This window comes from Lingula anatina, chromosome 1, assembly GCF_051362555.1.
Source record: "Lingula anatina isolate TDL-2025a chromosome 1, LinAna3.0, whole genome shotgun sequence".
NCBI lineage: Eukaryota > Metazoa > Brachiopoda > Lingulata > Lingulida > Lingulidae > Lingula > Lingula anatina.
Window position 1 is genome coordinate 17562937 of NC_141767.1, and position 19911 is coordinate 17582847.

At 35.6% G+C, this 19911-nt stretch overlaps 1 protein-coding gene across 22 annotated transcripts in view; it reads left to right on the forward strand.

The window, feature by feature from the left end:
• Positions 1-19911, forward strand: part of LOC106178188 (synaptotagmin-7) — a 71085-nt gene that overhangs the window by 47304 nt on the left and 3870 nt on the right. For 19 of the 22 annotated variants that reach the window (XM_087002035.1, XM_087002033.1, XM_087002047.1 and 16 more), the window contains 6 exons: positions 5581-5821; positions 6860-6892; positions 10828-10963; positions 11249-11591; positions 16585-16754; positions 19765-19879. In XM_087002035.1, the coding sequence (XP_086858161.1) occupies positions 5583-5821; positions 6860-6892; positions 10828-10963; positions 11249-11591; positions 16585-16754; positions 19765-19879 (1036 nt within the window). In that variant the 5' untranslated portion in view covers positions 5581-5582. The remainder of the gene's footprint in view (positions 1-5580; positions 5822-6859; positions 6893-10827; positions 10964-11248; positions 11592-16584; positions 16755-19764; positions 19880-19911) is intronic. The other 3 variants (XM_013561273.2, XM_087002031.1, XM_013561274.3) reach the window with 3 other exon arrangements.

A 19911-nucleotide genomic window follows, 5' to 3' on the forward strand; every position in this document is an offset into this window, starting at 1 on the left:
AACTGGGAAGAAAGGCATCGAAAGCCCTATTGACAAGCGCAGATTTAAGTTTTACTACAATAACAGCCATTTTAGTGGTTAAATATTATATAATATTTTCATGCGTTGTTTACAATGTATTTCTTGCGGAATTTTAAATCTCATAGGAAGAGTTATTATTGCTTTGAGCTTAATTGCCATACCTGTATTTCTAAGAATGACCTTAATTAAAGCCTCGGTCAAAACCGGACGCACAAATTTCAGGATCGTACGTCCCCTGCGATTTTTTGGGGGTTGCGTAGGCCGTGGAGGTTGTAGAGGTAGAGGAAGGTCTGCCTTACCGTACGTGCTTTCGGGCTGTCTGCGAACTCGAAATTGCGTAAGAAGGCCTTGCGTGGGACGTGAGATTCTGCGCAAAATTTGGACGCAAACAGCCTGTAAGAACCCGTACGGCCGGTTGTGACCGAGGCTTAAGATTATAATTTAGACAACTCTTGGCAGGGTTTTTGTCAGAAGTATATAATGCTGTTGTTTGCCTATATTTTTATCTCCTGTAATGTACCCCTCTTGACATCACGTTTCCATTAAAATTGGCATACCTATTTCCTTATAAACCATTAGCAGTTTAGGCTTTGAGTTTTAAGCTAAAAAAATGATATGAGATTTTTTATTGATCAGTGCCCAGCAAGTCATGACAGCTTCCAAAGCTCTCAGCCCTTAAAATGTTTATAGTATCCCACCTGAAGCACTTTTTTTTTAAATTATTCATTGTGCTGTGACTCTGAAGTATTAGTTCACAGAATCAGAGTCAATTTGTGAGGATGTGAAGCATGCAATTTTTGTGTTCATAGCCTTGTTTGTAATGTCTTATAGACTTTTATGTGCTCCATGCAACAGCAGTCCCCCAATCACCATGATGCTCACGGTGTGCACATAACAAACAGAACGAAAACCTGACAATACTGTAATTATTGAACGAAATGTTTTATGGATTAAACCTGTAGCACTACCAATCCCAGCAAATTGCATACTTGTCTAATGATTGATATGGATATAAAGCAAAAGCACTGTTGTCAAAAGGCACTGTCTGTTCGTTTCAGGAAGCTACTGTAATTACTTTTCCTTTTTATTGCAGCTGAACTTGGCATTAAATTGTGTTTGGATGTATCTGATACAACTTCAAATATAATGTTTATGAATTGAAATCATCTTTTTGTGTTGTAATAAGGGTAGGTAGCTTGTGATTATGTCAAGCAAATTTTAATCTCACCCAGAGTCACTAAAATCAATGTGCCATAATAAAAGATTACTTATACAATATAAGTAAGGAAGTGATCATGACAGTTTCAAACCAAGCCAAGTATCAGTTTTTTAATTTGTTAATTGATGTCACATTTTTTTGTCTGTGTTTTGGAAAATGAGATTTTTCATGGTTGAAGTATAACTGACAATCTTTGTGAATAAACAAAGTTGGGTGTTTGTATTATTTTGTAATGAGGGAGATTTTTGATAAAATCAATCATAATGTTTAGGTGTCAATAAATGTATGAATTTTAGTATATGTGGGGTTATTGACAGAGACAAATTAAGGTCAACATTTCCAAATGGCATAACAAGGTCTGTGATGTGACATAGTGATAGAACTTGATTTGCAGAGATAAAACTAGATAAGATACGGACAGTTTTTCGGTTTCCTATAATAAAAGTGGCTATGTAAAAAAATCCTTCCAGTCTCCTTATTTACTCAGGCTGAAATTGTTATTAAGAATAAGATCCTTAAGACAGTGAACAGATGTCTCATGGAATATTTCACATTTAATTCTTGGCCAAATGTATCATAACCATGTCCTGACTGTCACAGTTATTTTATAGACAGGTACATTTTCTGGGTGACTGTTCATAGGCAGTTCCCAATATAGTTGGGTTCCCTGTTCTGTAGGCAGTTTTTATTATTGTCATGCATCAATAAGCTGCTTTATGGGCATTTCTCTATAGTCATTCTGGCCATTCTGTTGGCAATTCCCAATGTTATTCTTGATATATCTAGATATATTCTTCTGTCTTGTCCAAGTATATGCTTGTATATATGGCCATTTTACCCATTTTATGGGCAGTCCCCAATATTACAACGCAAGGAACTCTTAGAAGTACAGGGTAGTTTCCAGCATTGGTATATAACTGCTAGAGTACAAACAGTTCCCAGTGCCATGCTGTCAACTAACTTAATACAGGCAATTCCCAGTATTGTTTGGAGGCTATCTCATTATTGAAAGTGAGCAGATATAAGGTCACCATTTAGTTTTAGGACATATTGATTTGTCAGCAAATGCCTACAAACACTGGTTGTTTTATATGTCCATTAAAGCAGTCATACATCCCTACCAGAAAGGAATATCCCAAGTGAATTGTCTTTACTGATTTTTTAAACCTGTTCATTAATCACAGTAGGAAATCCATTATGAAAGTAAAAATATTGTATGGCATAAATTTTGAACAATATGTATCAACTTATGCTGTTGGTTAATGTATGTGGTTATGCAAGTCCTTAGGTGTGAACTCTCTGGTTACATTCTGGATGGCATGAATTTTATTTGAGTCCAGGAACCATCATCATTTATTTAAAATCCTTTGTGTGACAGGCACTTAGAACATCTTCTTGTTGAATTGAGGAAATTTCCATTTACATATTACTACTGTGCATTATGCAATTATTGAAGACTTGAAACAAAACACAAAATTGAGCTGCCCCTAATGTTCTGTATATATCCCTTTCTTAAAAGCACATCCCTGTTACGTCAGTGAATGTCATTTTTAAAAGAAATTTTCTGTAGTCATTATCTATGTCCTAGTTTTTGGACAATGTTTCATTGTGTATGCCTAATGCAGTCTGGAACTGTCTGGAATGATATCTTCACTGATCATTCCAGTAGAAAAACCTATACAATTGGAAATATTTACAACTTCTTAGCATGTGTTTCAGTGACTTGCATGTGACCATGGGCTATTTATCTCTTTTCATCCAGGCAACACACTCTGGCACTCTGTTGGCTTGACAAATTACTAGTATTCACAAAGCAGTAAATTGGGTGCTATGTTGATATTATTTCCAAAACTCTAAAAGTGAAGAGATAAAAAAGGTTCTTTGTGTGACAGCCTTTTGTGTCTTCATCTTAAATCTCTTTGTTAACATGTGTAAACATAGAGAAATGGTCTAAAGCACAGACTCATAGGCAGGGGGTTTAGGACAGATTGAAAGAACCATCCCTATGGCTGAAAAAGATCCCCTCTGAATCAAAATTTGAACTGTTTTCTGTTCCATTTCCCAAGTTGGGTCAAGTAAGGGAATAAAAAGGTCTATTATCAGAAATAAAAAAAAAAACCCCAAATTGTTGGTTACAGTCGTGAAAGCTTAGTGTATAGGAAAATCAAATGAGGCTATGTATGATATTTGTCTTAGATTCAAGACTTATTTAGTAGATAAACAGCTGGCATCAGGAAATGTATGCATTTTATGGATTTTTTCAGTACCATGACTTGAGCATGCCTAGGTATAGCATATACAATAAGAGAATAAGAACAGGGTATTTACTCTAGATCTCTTCTATGAAATAAATTTAAGCAAAGCTGAAATACATACATAAGTATATATTGAGGTACACTCAAGAACATTACATAAATGGAAAAAAAATTTGCCAAGTTTTTATGTTGGTTGCATGCTATCCTCCAACACAATTCTTTGTGTTGGCTGCATGCAACCCTAGAATTAGGTGAAGTACCTTGAGAAGCATAGTTAAGGGGAAAAAACATTGTGGGGAAGCAACCCGCTATTGCAGCATTCATTTAATGCATCCTTTGGGAAGAAAAAGAACCCATTATTGTACCAGGAGTGAAAAAGAACACTACATGTGTATATGATGTTTTATATCAGTCAAATGTAATTTGATTGTCATAATTATCACCACTTTTTTTTACAATAGACCCTTCATTATTGTGAGTTAATGAGTACTTGATGATGATAAGCCATTATCTAATTGCAAACTTGGCAGTTAACAGGCTTCCTGGTGTTGAGTAAAATACAGAAAAAATGGGTGCTTATAAGAGTATGATGGAAACAAGAGGTGTATTTGTCTGTTAAACTGATTGTATTTAGTAAAAGTCCCAACAGAGTTGGATCAATCTATTTAGACTGATAGTTTCCTTTGGAATGTGCCCTAAAGATAATCTCCAATATAGCATGCTGCACCATCCTTCACCAGCATTGGCCTGACACCAATCCATCCTCTACCATCTATGGGCCAATACTAAACCTGCATGGTTCAGGCCTACAGAACTACCAGACTCGGCACCGAATGATCCTGAATTCACTGGTAAATCGGACCACACTACCCGTTTTCAAGGTGTGTATCAGTACGCATTTCACAGTATCGGACGCGACACCGCTCTTGCCTAGTACACGATATGATAGTGACGATTCTCAGCGGGGTTGAAAAGCATTGCATCACCACTCAAAATTTGTTCAAGGTATGATACTGTGTAATGCGTACTGATTCACACCTTGAAAACAGGTAGTGTGGTCTGATCTATCGGTGAATTCAGGATCATTCGGTGCCGAGTCTGGTAGTTGGGTAGGCCTGATGGTTGATCTTCTGTGCAACTGTGAGAGCCAGAGCTTCAGAATTTACACATGCAAGCTATTTCATTTTCAAATTTTCTGCTTGTCATGTCTGAATTTGAAGGCAGGCCCATAGCCGCAATTTTAAAGGGGGGGGGGGTCTGTTAAAGTGTACCTTTAGCCATGAAACATTTGTGCACCTAGATCAAATATTGCCCAGGCTTTTCCCGGCCAAAAGAGCAGAATGTTCAGTCCCCTCCCAAACCCCCCTGTCTACTGGCCTGTTGAAGGGGATTTTGATTTAGGTAAACCACCTCAACCACTGATCTATTAATTCCTAATATCACGTCCTTCTGTGGAACTTTGAAATATGGATAGCTAGATGTATATTTCTGAACAGCCTGGAAAACTCCAAACATACCAGTGAATGATCAGAGTTTAATAATAATGTACATTTGAAGATTTGATGTTCAGGTTACCAATACTGTTCATGCACTGTTGATTTTTTGAGCAGCTTGGACCTAGTAGTAATTTTGTTTTACTCTTAGCCTAATGATAAGAATATTGATGACATAAAATTGTGTTTATTGTCTTGTTTTGAATACTGAATACTCTGAGCAAAAATAATAATAAGTATGTCTGCATTCAAACCCCATCTAAAATGCTAATAGAGGTCTCCTAGAATAGGAAAACAATTATCTGCTGGTAGGAGGCCCACTATAGACTAAATATGACTGAATATTGGAAATATTCTCCATAGGCAGCCTTTTATTCTGTGGAAAATATAAAAAAGGCATTTTGATGCGATGAAATTTATGATTCATTTCATTATGATTGGCTTTTTATGAATTTACTTTTTCATTTTGTTTTATATTAAAGAAAAATTATTTCCAGGTTATCAACATCAAAGGTACCATTATGTTCAAAATCAACCAGCATGGCAGCTTCTAGTTATTCATGTTAATATATTGTGTTGGCGTACTTTGCAGGGATGGAGGACAAGATGACAGTTGTTGCTGTCAGCACAGCTGTGGCGTCGCTAGCTTGTGTGGCATTTCTGGTGATGCTGTGTGCCTGGTGTTTTGGGCGTGGAGATGAGGAAGAATATGAGCCCATAGAACCCAAGGAAATGGAAGCAGGAGGAACCATGCCTGCAAAACCAAAAAAACTGTCATGGAAAGAAAGATTTTTGTTTGGAAAAAGTCCGGTGATAATGAGAAGCACAATAAAGTAAGTATAGCTTTTTTTTTTTTTTCGGGGGAGGGGGGCTATATGAATAACAAGAGACCATTTCAGTGGGGAAATGAGTTGGGTTACTCAGATGGCCATTACCCACGCAAAGTAAATAGATCAGTTTTATTGTGTGAGGAACAGCCCTGGGGAAACAATTTGTAGTTTAGACACAAACTAGTGGATTGAGCTGTATTGAATGGATAACAAGTGTTTTCTTTGATTTGAACATAGGCAATATTTCCTCATACAATAATCTCAGAAAACAAGCTGCATTCATTAGTTGAAATGTGCTTTTTGTTGGGAAAACCTATCGGAGGATTATAGATTTTTGCATTTCTAAGGGTGTCATTAACTTATGGGATTCCACTTGCAATCAATATTCACCATGAGTTATTGTTTTGGAGGCCTTTTTGTGTATGTTGTAGAGTGAGCTGTGGCTTTGATGCCTTCCAGATGGTTTTGTAACAACTAGATGAAGCAGATTGTCCTGTTAAATCAGATCTACTTAAAATATTGACTTTGTAACTGCTTCTTGCTTCACTGTGCTTGTGATGAAAAGTAAATAGGTGAAGTATCATAAAGAAACATTAGGATGTATTAAGTACACCTAGATTAACACATTAGTAACCATCCTATCTAGAATGGTTGCACAAGGTTTCCATGCATATGGTTAACATTTTGCCTATTTCTCTCTTAAAACTATTTTGCAGCCTTTTTTGTTGTCATTAGCTCACATGCATGTCTACAAAATCTAAGTTACAAACTAAAAGCTTTGCACATAGATTCACCAGCACAGATGCATATATTTGCCAGAGAATAACCTTTTGTTATAGAAATGAAGTAGGATGTCAGAGCATTCTGTTATTTCAATTGTCCACATCACCAGTTGTATTCATATCCTGTGTTACTGCTTTTTAAGGTCATTTTCAATGCACTTTGTGTGATGTTGATTTATTCAATTGTTATAAAACTGTCTATAGTCACCTAAATTCATGCCATGGTATAAAGAAACAAGGCATTGGTTTATATCTACAGTGTCCCAGAAGGGCGGTGTCACATCACTGTGTGGTATGTATCATTATCATTCATGTTATGGAGATGTGATGGTCAAAGGAGTGGATCCAGAAATAAGCTTAACTTCATTAACTTCAGTCTCTGTAAAAAAAAGTCTGTCCTTTGCCTAAAATGTATGCCTTTATTGACTATATACCTATTAGCCTATTACAAAACTGTTTTTGACTAATAGACAGTTGAATACTTATGTTGACTTATCATAAGTCAGACTGGTGCCAGAATATATATTTTAGTGGACCTATAGGAGGTTAGAAAGAATAGCCCTGCTGGCCATGGAACGGTCTGCTCTGAATCAAAATTTGATCTAGGTTCTCTGCCATTTCTCATTTTGCAGTAAAATGTCAACTTATTTAGAAAAATAAAATCCTCTCCCACTGTTATTGCTGGTTAACATCCTTGGCCCAGCTTCACCCCCTGTGTCAATTAATGAATCATTTTGCATCAGACCCACTCATACACACGTAGGTGCACTTGCACATTAGGATAGACTAGAAAGTGGCTTTACTGGATCTCCTCCTTGGCCAGGGGAATCCATCAAGATGGTTTAAAATTGCACACATACATGTATAATATGGTTTTATATCTTAGCTTGTTTGTTCTGCTTAGATCATTTGCAGTATTGAAAAAAAATATTTTGGGTCTTTTTTTCTCTCTCTTTGGGATTATGGTTGGTTTTTTTTTAGTGGTGAATAATGACAACGGTTAAGATGTTTGTTGTGCATCTTTTCTTGCAGAGAAGGTGAAGAAGTAGACTAAAATGCCCTTATGTAAAGCATGCCTATACATATGGCCATCACCTGTGCCTGTTGCCGTCATTGTTGCTGTGTACATTTTGCAGTAAACACAATAAATGGATATATGACCATGACTTATGATCCTCAAACTTACTCGATTGATTTTCAAGACTCAAATACAGCTCGAATTAGAAAACTAGCCTGGTTGTATTATTTATCTTGAAATTGTACAATTTTTTGGGAAACTTTCACTTTTCACATATTGGCATTTTCAGTGTACGACCTTTAGATGCAATGGACCCGGAGCCCTAGTTACATTTTTTGAATGACCATGTTATGCTTTTAAACATTATGTGATATTAAATCAAAATAGGGGGGAAAATGTATTTTATGCACAATCGGTGTTTTTCTTTTTCTTTTTGCTTTATGTCTGTACATTTGACAGCTTTGCTGTCACATTTTACAAATTACCAATTGGTGCATTTGTTAATTTGAGGACCCTGGCATGTAAGGCAGTATAGTAAATTGAATACAACTAATGTTTTTTCAATGGCAGTTTTTCAAGCTTGGCAGATTTAGAGAAGAAAAAAAGAAAAATTAATGGCCAAAGTCCATTATTAACAAGAAGAAAACATACACTTTGCTGCTGAATGGAATACTTAAGAAATAAATATTTAATTTGGAGGAAGGGAGACAGAACAGATTGCCAAGATTTGTTTTTTATTACTTTTTTAATGATGCTGTCCTGGTTTATCATGACTGCAACTATTGAAACACATTGCTTAGGCCTGCACAACTTCCACAAGGAAGACACCTGGTGGCACAATGGAAGACTTCATCATCTTGGCATTCTCTGATATTACTTGAGGAAGGTCATGTGGTAAAGGTGCAGAAGTCATGGTGCCCATGTCATGTGTTTGAATTTAAGTTGCTACCAGTCTTAATAATTTTTGTGAGGCTTTTAACATAGGTTGAATGCTCATTCTACAGCAAAAAGGGGAGAAGCAAAGGCCCATTTTAACCCTGGAAAGTAACATCATGCCCAAGCTTACTTTTATTTTTTACTTTTTGATTCTGGGAAAAAGAAATAGATGTCTTGTTACAGCTGCTTGATTTTCATTGAAATTTGGCTCTTTCCAAAATAGCATTATTCTCAGAATAACTGTAATTAAATATACAAGAAGTATGAAATAAAAATGACGTCATGCTTCTCTCCTTTTATAGGTGGTAGAAAAATGTACCCAGTACATATGCTAGCAGCTTCATTGTACTAATCTTTACTTTGAAAAGTTGCAACAAATCACATTCAATATGTTCTCTGGAGACTGAATGGCCAAAAATACCCCTTAATCCCTTTTGTTGGGATGCTGATGAAATACAGTAGAAATATGATAAGGTTTCCTGGAGGTTTGTTGGACAATTCTCACACAGCTGTGATTAAATAAAGGAGCTTTGAAGATGTTATCTGGTAGGCCAGGAGAGTTGATGTCCATGTTATATGCTGCAGTATACAGATCAGTGAATTTGGGCAACGGAGTTTATCAACTAAATTAGTTAGTAGGCTTTGGTAGATCTGTTGATCAAGCATGGTATTTTGATTAATTTTATCTTTCTCTTTTGAAAATTGTGCTTGTGTGGGGTTTTTGGGATTGGCTATGTCTGAAATGAAGAATACCTGGGTGTGGATACTGATTAAAGAGTGACATGAATAATATTTTTTTTGATGTTTTACTTTTAGGCTCACTTAAGCACAAATTTCATTACACACATCTAAATTTTGAGCCTACGCTGGAATTAATTGGACAAAATTTTTGGATTATTTCTGATTTTGTATAGTCATAGTACCTTATGTTAGGATTTTGCTGAAATTTATATTTGCTAGAGTGAGCCTAGATTTTAGAGAACTGAATTCTACACAGATGTGGGAAGTGGTTTTCTTCACCAAAAGAATTGGCAACCAGGGGAATGAATTGTCCATTCTGCCAACCTGAAATAATTGGAACTGTTAAATCATGGAGAAATTAATCATATGCCTTGGACATATTGTTTTAATCTCCTGGATGTTGTGTTTTATGTTGAATTATGGTCAAAGTTTGAGGCAATGTGTAATGTTTAATGCATTGTAGCTCAGTTTGATCATTTCTATTTTTACTGGGATGGAATATTTAATTTTCTTTTTTACATTCATGGTATTGGTAGATTAAAGACTCAGATTACTTGTGGTGTTATAAGGTGCTTTCAGTCGCTCTGGTCTTTCGACTTACTTTAATCTGTTTGTGGTACCAGACTGCCATTTTGATAAACTTGGGATTTAAAACTGTGTCACACTTGGGAACCAGTGTATAATCTGTCTGTAATCTGTCCCACCCCATAGTAGCCATGGTAATAATGAACAGAAGGATTATGTAGGAGGATATTTTTCATGGAAATATGAGCAATGTCTACATTTAATATCTTTTTTTTTTCAGCACTGAATGGATTCACTGCATATGTATTTGTAAATTTGATTTTTAATCTTTAAATTGTTTTGTTAATTAGTATAATGGGAAAAGATAAAGTTGTTTGAAATTTGGGACTGAAAAATTGCTTATTAAGATTGTTGATTTCAGTTTATAACTTTTTATAACTGTGACAGTGATAGTTATTTTTAAAGAATTGTTCCTTCTTGTGCACTTTATGACATATAACCTTGTGCTCTTACTGACCATTTTTTACTGAAGGAGCAGTCTATTTTTGAAATACTTTTAACTTATTGATGGTTTATGCCTAGTCATTTAATCTAGGTAGTAGAACAAAAATGAGATATTACCTAACATTGATTGATTTCAATGGTACTTTTTCTCCCTTTCTGCACCTCATTAATTAGTCACCTGTGCCAAAAACCAATAAAGACATTACTCAGGGGAAAAATGCATTGTTCCTAACTTCCATATAGAACAGAATTCTGTTAATTAATTGCTGTTTTCTCACTCACTCACTGCATTGAGATTGGGAAGGGCGAAGGTCTCTTCATGTCCTCTTAATTCCATAAACAAGGTAGAAAGCAAATACTTCAGGATGAGTTTATACAGGTAATGTTGGTTGCATTGCTTTCAAAATTAGCAATAAAAGAACATTGTTTTCCATTTTTTTGTTATTGTACAGGTTATGCTTTTCTTTACAGTTATTAAAACTTCCTTACATTTGTCATTCAAGGTTTGAGAAGCCAGCTGATAAGCAGATGACAATAGAAAATGTCCAGCCAGACCCTCAGGCACCTAACAATGTCAATGACTCAGTAGGGTACAGTAAAAACAGGGGACAGATACAGGTAATAGTTTGTCCAATGCAGGTAATAGCCGTTCATCATGTTTTATGAAATTTGCAGAGGTCCATTTTTAATAGAAACAGAAATGGCCTATTTTTGAAAAGTGTAGTGTACTTTGGTTATATATATATATTTTTTTTTTCAAAGAAAGATTTTAAATAGGATGTGCTAAACATTTAAAATCGATAACAACTTTCAGTCGAACTTTGTCTGGTCTCAGGTAACTGAAACATATTCAGCTGAATTTGTATTTTTCAGTACTCTGTAGGAAATGAAGTTTACTACTCATACAGTGCATCTCTCTTCCAGCGCCAGTTCAGTATGCAGCAAGGTGGGAATGGCAACTTTTCACGTGGCAGCAGCCTGGAGCACCAAGGTGCTCTACAGGCCAGCAGCTCCAGAAACTTTCTGGACGATCCAGATGAGGATCACAAACTGGGCCGCATACAATTTAGCATCGGCTATGATTTCAATGAGAACACTTTGATAGTGAAAGTAATGCGAGCCACAGACTTGCCAGCTAAGGACTTCACGGGGACTAGTGACCCCTATGTCAAAGTGGTCCTGCTGCCTGACAAAAAACACAAATTGCAAACCAAAATTAGGAAACGGTCTCTCAACCCACACTGGAATGAGATATTCTGCTTTGAAGGTAAGTGTTAGATTGATTTCCCTTGTTGTCTGATTTTGGTTCATTTTTATGCATATCTGGAATAATAAGATCTTTGTCTGCAGAATAGACACCCCTGAAGGTATACCTAGATCAATTTCATTTGAGTGATTGTAAGCCCAAGGTATTTTATTATGAATATTATAACATCATATTGTCAAACTCTCTCAGTTTATTTATTTATTTATTCAATTTTTGTTGGATTATAGAAATCTTTATTAGCAGTTAATAAATAAAAAGCTACCCAAGTCTATTTTGACAATGTTATTACTGACAATTCCAGACACATGAAATTAAGTTCATGCACCTTGTTATTTCTTAGCATTGTGTGACTGGTTGTAATCGAGTAAAATTTGGATATCATGGAAATTAAGGTTTAAAAATATCAACAGAAGCACTGATCACTTTAAAGTAGGAACTGTGCATGCTGTCTTGTTATGCCTGTAACACTGCCATGCCTAATGCCATAGGTACACCAACATGTAACAAGCTATTCCAACACAGTCAATATCATATTATCATATCAAAAACATTTACAAAGAACACCTAACAGAAGGGTAACTCCAACAAAATTACACTGTTAGAATTGAGTGTGAGACAAAGTGTTGGAATTAAGTTACTGCTGGATGTTCACTGCTGTCACTTCCAAGGTGTTCTCAGAATAACATATAAACTTTTAGTGACACCCAGTATTAAAGGACCTTATTAGCTTTAGTATGTTTCTTGGTTTCTTTGGTTATTATGAAACTCAGCTGACCAGCAATGTAGTGGGGCTTTTACACTTAGCACATTAGTAAAGGACCCGAAGTGTTAATGGAGTGAGTCCACTCAGTACGCACACAACTTAGCACTTCAGTCTTGTTGTGTAGTTAAGATCATGCTGCTTGTGTATATAGTAAATGGCAGGCTATACCCAGGAGTGAAATTATTGCAAGGACAAAGCTATCTCTAGCTTACTGGAGATCAAGCCAGTAATTGCATTGAACCCAGCATCACACTGTTCCTGTAGGTGGGTAAACTCCTTTCTGAAATCTGAAATCAATGTTTTTATTTATTTTTCCAGGAATCCCAAATCGGATTTGGCATTGTCTCTCCCCTTTTTTCGTGTGGAGAATGTATTTTTCCAGTCTCATTATTGATCCAGCCTTATCTGACACATTTGACTTTCCAATATAGGATCACATATAGAAGGGGCAAATTTTCCAAGTGATTTAGAGCTTAACCATTTTCACTATGCATAGTTTAACCCAAGCTTATTGACATGTGAGATGATGAAATACTAATAGTGAAAGGGGAAGAAATGTACAGGTTAAAGGATAACTTATTTGTTCCTTTTTTTCCCTGAATCTTTATTTCCAGGAGGGAGAGAGCTTGACCTTTAAATTGTAGGATCTTTAAGCCATACAGGTGTTAAGTACTATTTTCAGTGAAATGATATTTCCTGTGAATTTTTCAGCATGGCATGTCAGCCTTCGTTCAGTTTGTACAAATTCAACTTCTGCGAGAAAATTCTGTCATGATCGTCTGATTAATGTGTGACTGTTGCATGACTGCTTATAGTCACCATGTCCGCTGCATGTAAAAACAAATGTCCTAGGAAACAGAGTTTGATTCCCCTTGAGAATTGTTGATGTAAGGGCTCCATACACTGGAGAATCCTATCACACAAACTATAACTGCTGGCTTGGAAATCAGATAAAGAAAATCCATTTTTATCACCCTGGTTAATCCTACTGATAATGGAAAGTTTAGATCTGTCTCCATGAGATGGTGAGATTTTCTGTCAAATCCAAAGAAAGCTACTTTGCTTAAAAAGTATGCATATTATTTTCTATCTTCTGTCAAAAATGCAGTTAATTGGTTTAACTGACCAACAATTAAGTTACTGAAAAAGCATAGTGACATGGAATAAGAAAATTCATTTTGTGGACATTTTTTGAAAAGAAATTTAAGAGCAAATATATGATTAAATTAACTGAAAAGGCGAATTCCCACTGCCGTACCACCTCATTCTGCATCTTTGTCCTACACAGCATATGTTATGAAATAAAATGACACTTTACTCATTGTCATTTTCTAAAATATTTAACATACACTGAAATACTTTTTGTACACTGTTGCATATAACAACACTACTGCATATCCTATACACAGTCATAAGCATAGTCATATGTAGTTAATTTTCCCTGGACATTATCTCTTACACATTATCTCACTATAGGGATCAATAACTTCAATACATGTAGTGAAAACCATGATAAAACTACCCCAGTTCCTTCCAAAAACCCACGCCTACCTCTAACACAAAATTGTACTTTTCAGGAAATAAGTATGTGTGACACCCAAGAGGATTCAATGAAACACAAAAAATACCAATACAAGTTGTTCAGTATTCTTTTATTTTAAACCATCGGGAAATACATGTTCATGTCAAATTGCTAGAGTGAGACTTGTTAAGGAAGTGGTACATGAAGATGAATGTTATTACAGTATTTAAGGGTGTATGTGACAGTGTGTGGTGTGACTGATGTAGAAAGTGACAGATAATGATGTCTGAAAAAGCATTGTAATGACAAATATATGTTTTAAGGGAAGGGGGGTAGAAAATAGAGGGTAGAAAATGCAGGTTAAACTCGTGCTTTTGAGGTGTTTGTATGTTTATAACTATCAAATACATATCTAAGGCTGTATAAAATCACCCATCTGATCATGAGAGAGATAACAAGTAATTTCTTTAAGTTCTGTACTGACTATTAATGTTTTCTGCTGTTTTTACAACCTTCGTGGACTATTTGTGGACCATAGTTGTGTAGCAGGGATTGTCACCAAAATTGTTTGAGTTATCAGCTTTTGAAGCATAGTCCATTGTCATATGGAGTAAACTCACAAAGAAGCCTATAAAATCAGAAGGATGTCATTTTAGAGAATTACCTGATATCCTTGAGTTGTGCTTTCAGTAGTCATATATATTTATCATTTTAATAGCTGCCCATGTGTTAAAAAATCCAGAAAATGAAAATGGTATTTTTCTCTTCACCTGTAGGACACTTCTTGTAATCTCTGTGTTTAATTGGACTTTTGGAAGTACATTTCCGTGTTACATTATTTCTGTTATTTTAATAATTTCCCCCTTTTCTTTCTTAACTGCACGCTAAGGTGGATTGTGCATGCTAACTATGACGTCAAGAACTAAGATTCATTATGGAAGAACTTAAACATACTGTATATTGATTCTGAATAGTAAATGGAAGTCAAATTAAGTTACCCTTGTCTCACTGCTAAATGGTAAATTTGTTGCATTCAAGACAAATGGTTGCTTTTGGAATTTGGCTTATCGTGTTTCAGTGCAAGAAAAAGATTGAAGGGTAAATTAGATTTTTTGCTCAGTTGATTGAATGAGTTGCAAGTTCAGATATAATCCGAGTTATCTACGGTTTCTTGCAATGCAATTTTAGAAGAATCACCACAGTCTGAACAATTATTTGGTGCATTTCTTTAATTATCAGCTTATATGTCTTACCTCAAAAGATTTCTCTTTACACATCATTTAAGAAGATTTTTGCTTTGGCAGGCATGGACAGCCATACAGGGAATATATCATCTCTTGGGGACAAATACAGAAATCTACATGCAACCACATGTTCATCCCACTGTATCATAAAAATGGTATAAATTTTCTCTGAGATCAGACTGAAGTGAAATGTATACATGAAAATGTATTCTTACTATGCATAGAACAGTGTAGTGTCTGTCTCCTGAGAGCTTTACTATAAAGCTAAAAGGAAAGTCACTGGAATACTTTAACATTAGTAGAAGACTGTAAAAAACCTGTTCTTCCTATGCTACTTCAAAGAGCTTTAAGCATCTCTAGAAAAGTATAATGTAAAAAGCAATCACATAACTGAAGCTACAAAGAAAAATAAACTGTCATTTGAAGATATTTATAGACTAACTTTGTTTTCTTACTACAGAAGAATGGTACTTCTTATGAACACTAGTACAATGTATTGGTGAGGAAATAAGGAATTGATGGTTATGTCTATTGGACCTTAAATTGTGTTTTTGCTCAAGTTAGATCATCCATTCCTAATTTGACCCATCTCAGTGGACTGTCTAACTGCAGTTAGCTGACCACAGGAAGCAAATCTAATCTTGCTGTTGTCCTGCATAATTATTTTGTAATTTAGATAAGTCACATATGGGTGGTTTCTTGTGGTTTGCCTGTTCTATTTGGAAATTCTGCTGAAATGGGTCATACTTACTTGGCTAAAAACATTATGTGAGGACTGTACTCAATGTTCTAAGTTCAGCTAAGGACTAACAACAGTTTTTCTAACTTTGGTTGTTTTATGTTTCATTTCATTATATAAGACCCCATTCCCATACCTAGATCAATCTAGCTGGATCAGTCCATCTTCAAGGGAAATCTGGCAAAATTGCACTCAGCTTATTTGGCTCGCCTACTGAAGCAGTTATGGGTAATTAAGTATTGTTTAACAGCTTCAGTAGGTGTGCCAGACATCTAAACCACTAAAGCTGAGTGCAATTTAGCGAGATTCTCCTCTGAGATGGACTGATCCTGCAAGATTGATCTAGGTATAGGAATGGGATCTAAAACATGTGAAAAAAAAGTTCAATGTGAGTTCTCTGGTGGTGAGATGGCATGTCAATATCATTGTATCAAATAATAGTATGTATAAGCCTGGTTACAGAAACACATCTAAATAAGCTCTCAAGGGAAAGGCTATGAAAAAAATTAGACAAGTTGATGGACCACTTTCTACAATCACATCGTAACTGATGCTAATAAGCTTAAACCTATCACAGTGATACCTTGATGGTATGGTAGTATTGTTTTTCAGCTAAGAGTCTGCTTTCAAGAGTATTGAAATCCAAAATTTAATCAAATTATTTTGATGCCTATATTTGTTGCACTTCATTTTACTTGACGAAAATATTTTTTTCTTTTTTCTAGGTTTCCCATACAACAAGGTAGAGAGCAAGCTACTAATGCTACAGGTTATTGACTTCGATAGATTTAGTAGAGATGATGTGATAGGGGAAGTAATAGTACCCCTCAGTCAGATCAACTTGGCATCATTCCCTGCATTTTGGAGATATATCCAGCCATCTAGTAAAACTAGAGTAAGTATACAACATTTTGCCGTAGATAAGTTAAGAAATCTTGTAAAACTTGCCAACATGCATCACACTGTCACAGCTAACACATTTTCAATCTAGGCACCATTAAAGTTTTACACGTAGCCCTCTTCTCTATATTTTATAATTTCACAAGAGGACAAAATGACATACATGTAGTATACGTGTATGGCTTTCTAGGATTGCATCGAGTTTATTTAGGAATTTTATGACCAGTGCAAGTATTAGTTTTAGGGAACTTTAGAGTTAACTGCGTGGAAGACCATAAATATAGCTGATTAACCATTCAGTTTACCCACATTCTGTGTAACTGTGGTTTATAGTTATAAGTTTGATACACTAACATGGGAATTGAGATACCAACAGCAAGTTATAGAGTGGCACATTTATAGATATTCCTATTTCCCTCCGTGACTTTAATGAAGATGCATGGCGCATTTTGTCCCTAACGTCAAAGCTTTTGCTCAAAGTTATTTATTGCAGTGACATAACATAATTTGTGAGCCTGCAGAAAATTGATGATGATTACCTATTATTTGTTTGAGATAATTATGTCTGTTATTTTGGCTAGGGGTTCCTTCATTCCTGTCCCTCTTGAGACCAGACATATTATGTGAGTCTTTTCACATAGAGAGACTAAGTGGCAATTTGAAAGATTAAATTGAAGGTTAAACCCTTGATGGCTGCTTTTCAGACAGCTGCACTGAATCATGGCTGCTAGGAGCAGGTATTTTCTGTTGTGCTGATGAGGTTATGGACTGTTCTACCCTTAAATTTTCAATGGATGAATAATAATTGCTTGCCAATTTGCCCGCATTAAAGCAAGGCAGACAGCTCTGTAGCCCATCAGTTGTGTGCTACAAATCTAAATATGGTCTCTATGGGCAGATAATACATGTTATCTCAATGGTGAAGAGGTTGTTGATTATTTTAAAACATTGTTGCCTAGGGAGTTGAGACTTATTAAATATGTCACACGAAATGTGTGGTGGAAGCATCGAAACCATTGAAAATATTGGGAGAACGTAGATGACTTGTGAGGCACTGCCAATGCAGTTCATGGTCATTTTTTATATCTGACTGTGTAATCAGTGAGAACAGAGAAATATTAGAAACCTTTGATGTTCAGGGCACTGTCAAGGGAAGCACTCCAAATCTGGCATTTTAAATGTCATTCTTTTGCCAAAAGTAGCTGTATGAGATATGGATTCAACTGGGGTTTTCAGACTACTTTATATGATAATATGCTATTCTCCAAAGCACAAACAAAAAGAAGAATTCAGTGCAGAGAGTGTAATCTTTGGGCATATTACCAAAGTAGATAGTCTGGAAGAAGTGAGGCAGATACCTAGAGGGCTCATATGTTCTTATATATCTTCTTTTTTTGTATGATAATCCTAAACACTATAAATATTGAAAAAAGAGATCTGAACATTGATTCATTGTCCTAGGGATTGTTTCTTCCACCTAAATGGAACTTGTAGTTAACCCCAAGGTTAATAAATCATTTGTTTGCTTGGTTTTTTGCTCCCATGCCATATCCTAGCAATTGAGTTTTTGACAGATTATACCTCCAAATGAAATTGAAATAGGAAATGGGATCTCCTAATCACTAATTACTTGAAAAGTGTGCCACCTTCAATGGGTTTCCTCTGAAATGATGTGTGGGGGTTTTGAATCCACCTGCTCTTCACGGAAATATGAACATTTTGTAGCGTTCTCTGTAAGCTGTTATTTGTCATTTTGTGTCTTTACGTTATTTTCACTAACACATTTTGAATGTGTGGAGAAGTCAGTGGAAAGTATCCAAATATGAGAATTGATTTCCAGGACCCTTCTTAATTGCCCTTGATAAAAAAGCAACAACAAAAAAGCACAATAGCATGGTCATATTTTCTAGATAATTTTAAAATAAGCTAGTTTGTATGTTGAAAGACTAATGTATGTTCTCTGTAGGAATTACATTCTGTGCAGGGAGTCGTTTGTAAAAGTACCATAATCTGCCATGTCCATGATTCATATGACATTGTATCATGAGCTGTTTCTGATGTTTCATTTTGCTGTGGTATTGATCTTGCCTCGTCTGATGGGCACCAGATAAGACAGAGGCCTTCTGTGCTAGGTGCACATTGCATAATATGTGCAGTCTGTTATGTCTAGTATGAAAAATTCATTCCAGTAAAGTTGGTATATAACTAATTGCCATTGAGATGTTGGATATGATTTGATTGATTTTATTGTCATTTTTATACATTAAGCCATTATCACAGTCTGCTTGCGAATCATAAACCATCACAACAACTAAAAGTGTGCATGTTTCTGTTTATTTCGATTATCCAAATGGGGATCATCTGAGATAGCGTAAGAAGAGGCTGTCAGTACAACGTAGCAGAGTAGAAGTCCAGAGAAACCATGGGGTGGGGTTAACTTTGAACCGATAGGGGTGAAAGTCCATACACTGGGAAAATGTCCATGAAAGCAATAAAAAGGTTATAGAAAAAAATGGTGAAATGTTGTGTAGTAGATTGTAATTTGTCTGAGCTCCAAGAAAATGAAACAAAAGTACACCTGGATAAATTCTGCCGGCTTTTATTCATGACCACACTGCACATAGCAGTCTTATGATCTATTACCCCATTCTCCTTCACATAGTTTCACAGGCTTTACAACTAGTTTTCAGGGTCACATTGTCATATATACATGCTAACAGACAAAATGTAACTGTTTTGCTAAAAACTATAATAATTTATTGTAGTTATCTGTACACTCTCAATGCTGGTACAGGTCTATAGATTTGATAATTTTAGTTGTCTGGCTTTGTAAACACTAATAGGTTTTTGTCAATATTTTCCTACTGTCAAACATAAGTGTAACCATGCACTGTGAAGCAGTTTTTAAGTATCAAGAGAGAATCTCTTAAATTGAGACAGATACTAATTGTGATATTTTTTTTTTCATTTCTTGATAAGCTACACAAAGTCTGTGTTTATTTCAGGGCAAACTAGGAGAGCTGATGGTTTCTATATGTTACACTCCCACACCAGGTAGAATACAGGTAGAAGTTGTCAAAGCTAGAGATTTGAAGGCAAAAGATGTGGGAGGTTCTTCAGGTGAGTAAATGTTTGTTACACACTGTGGGTAT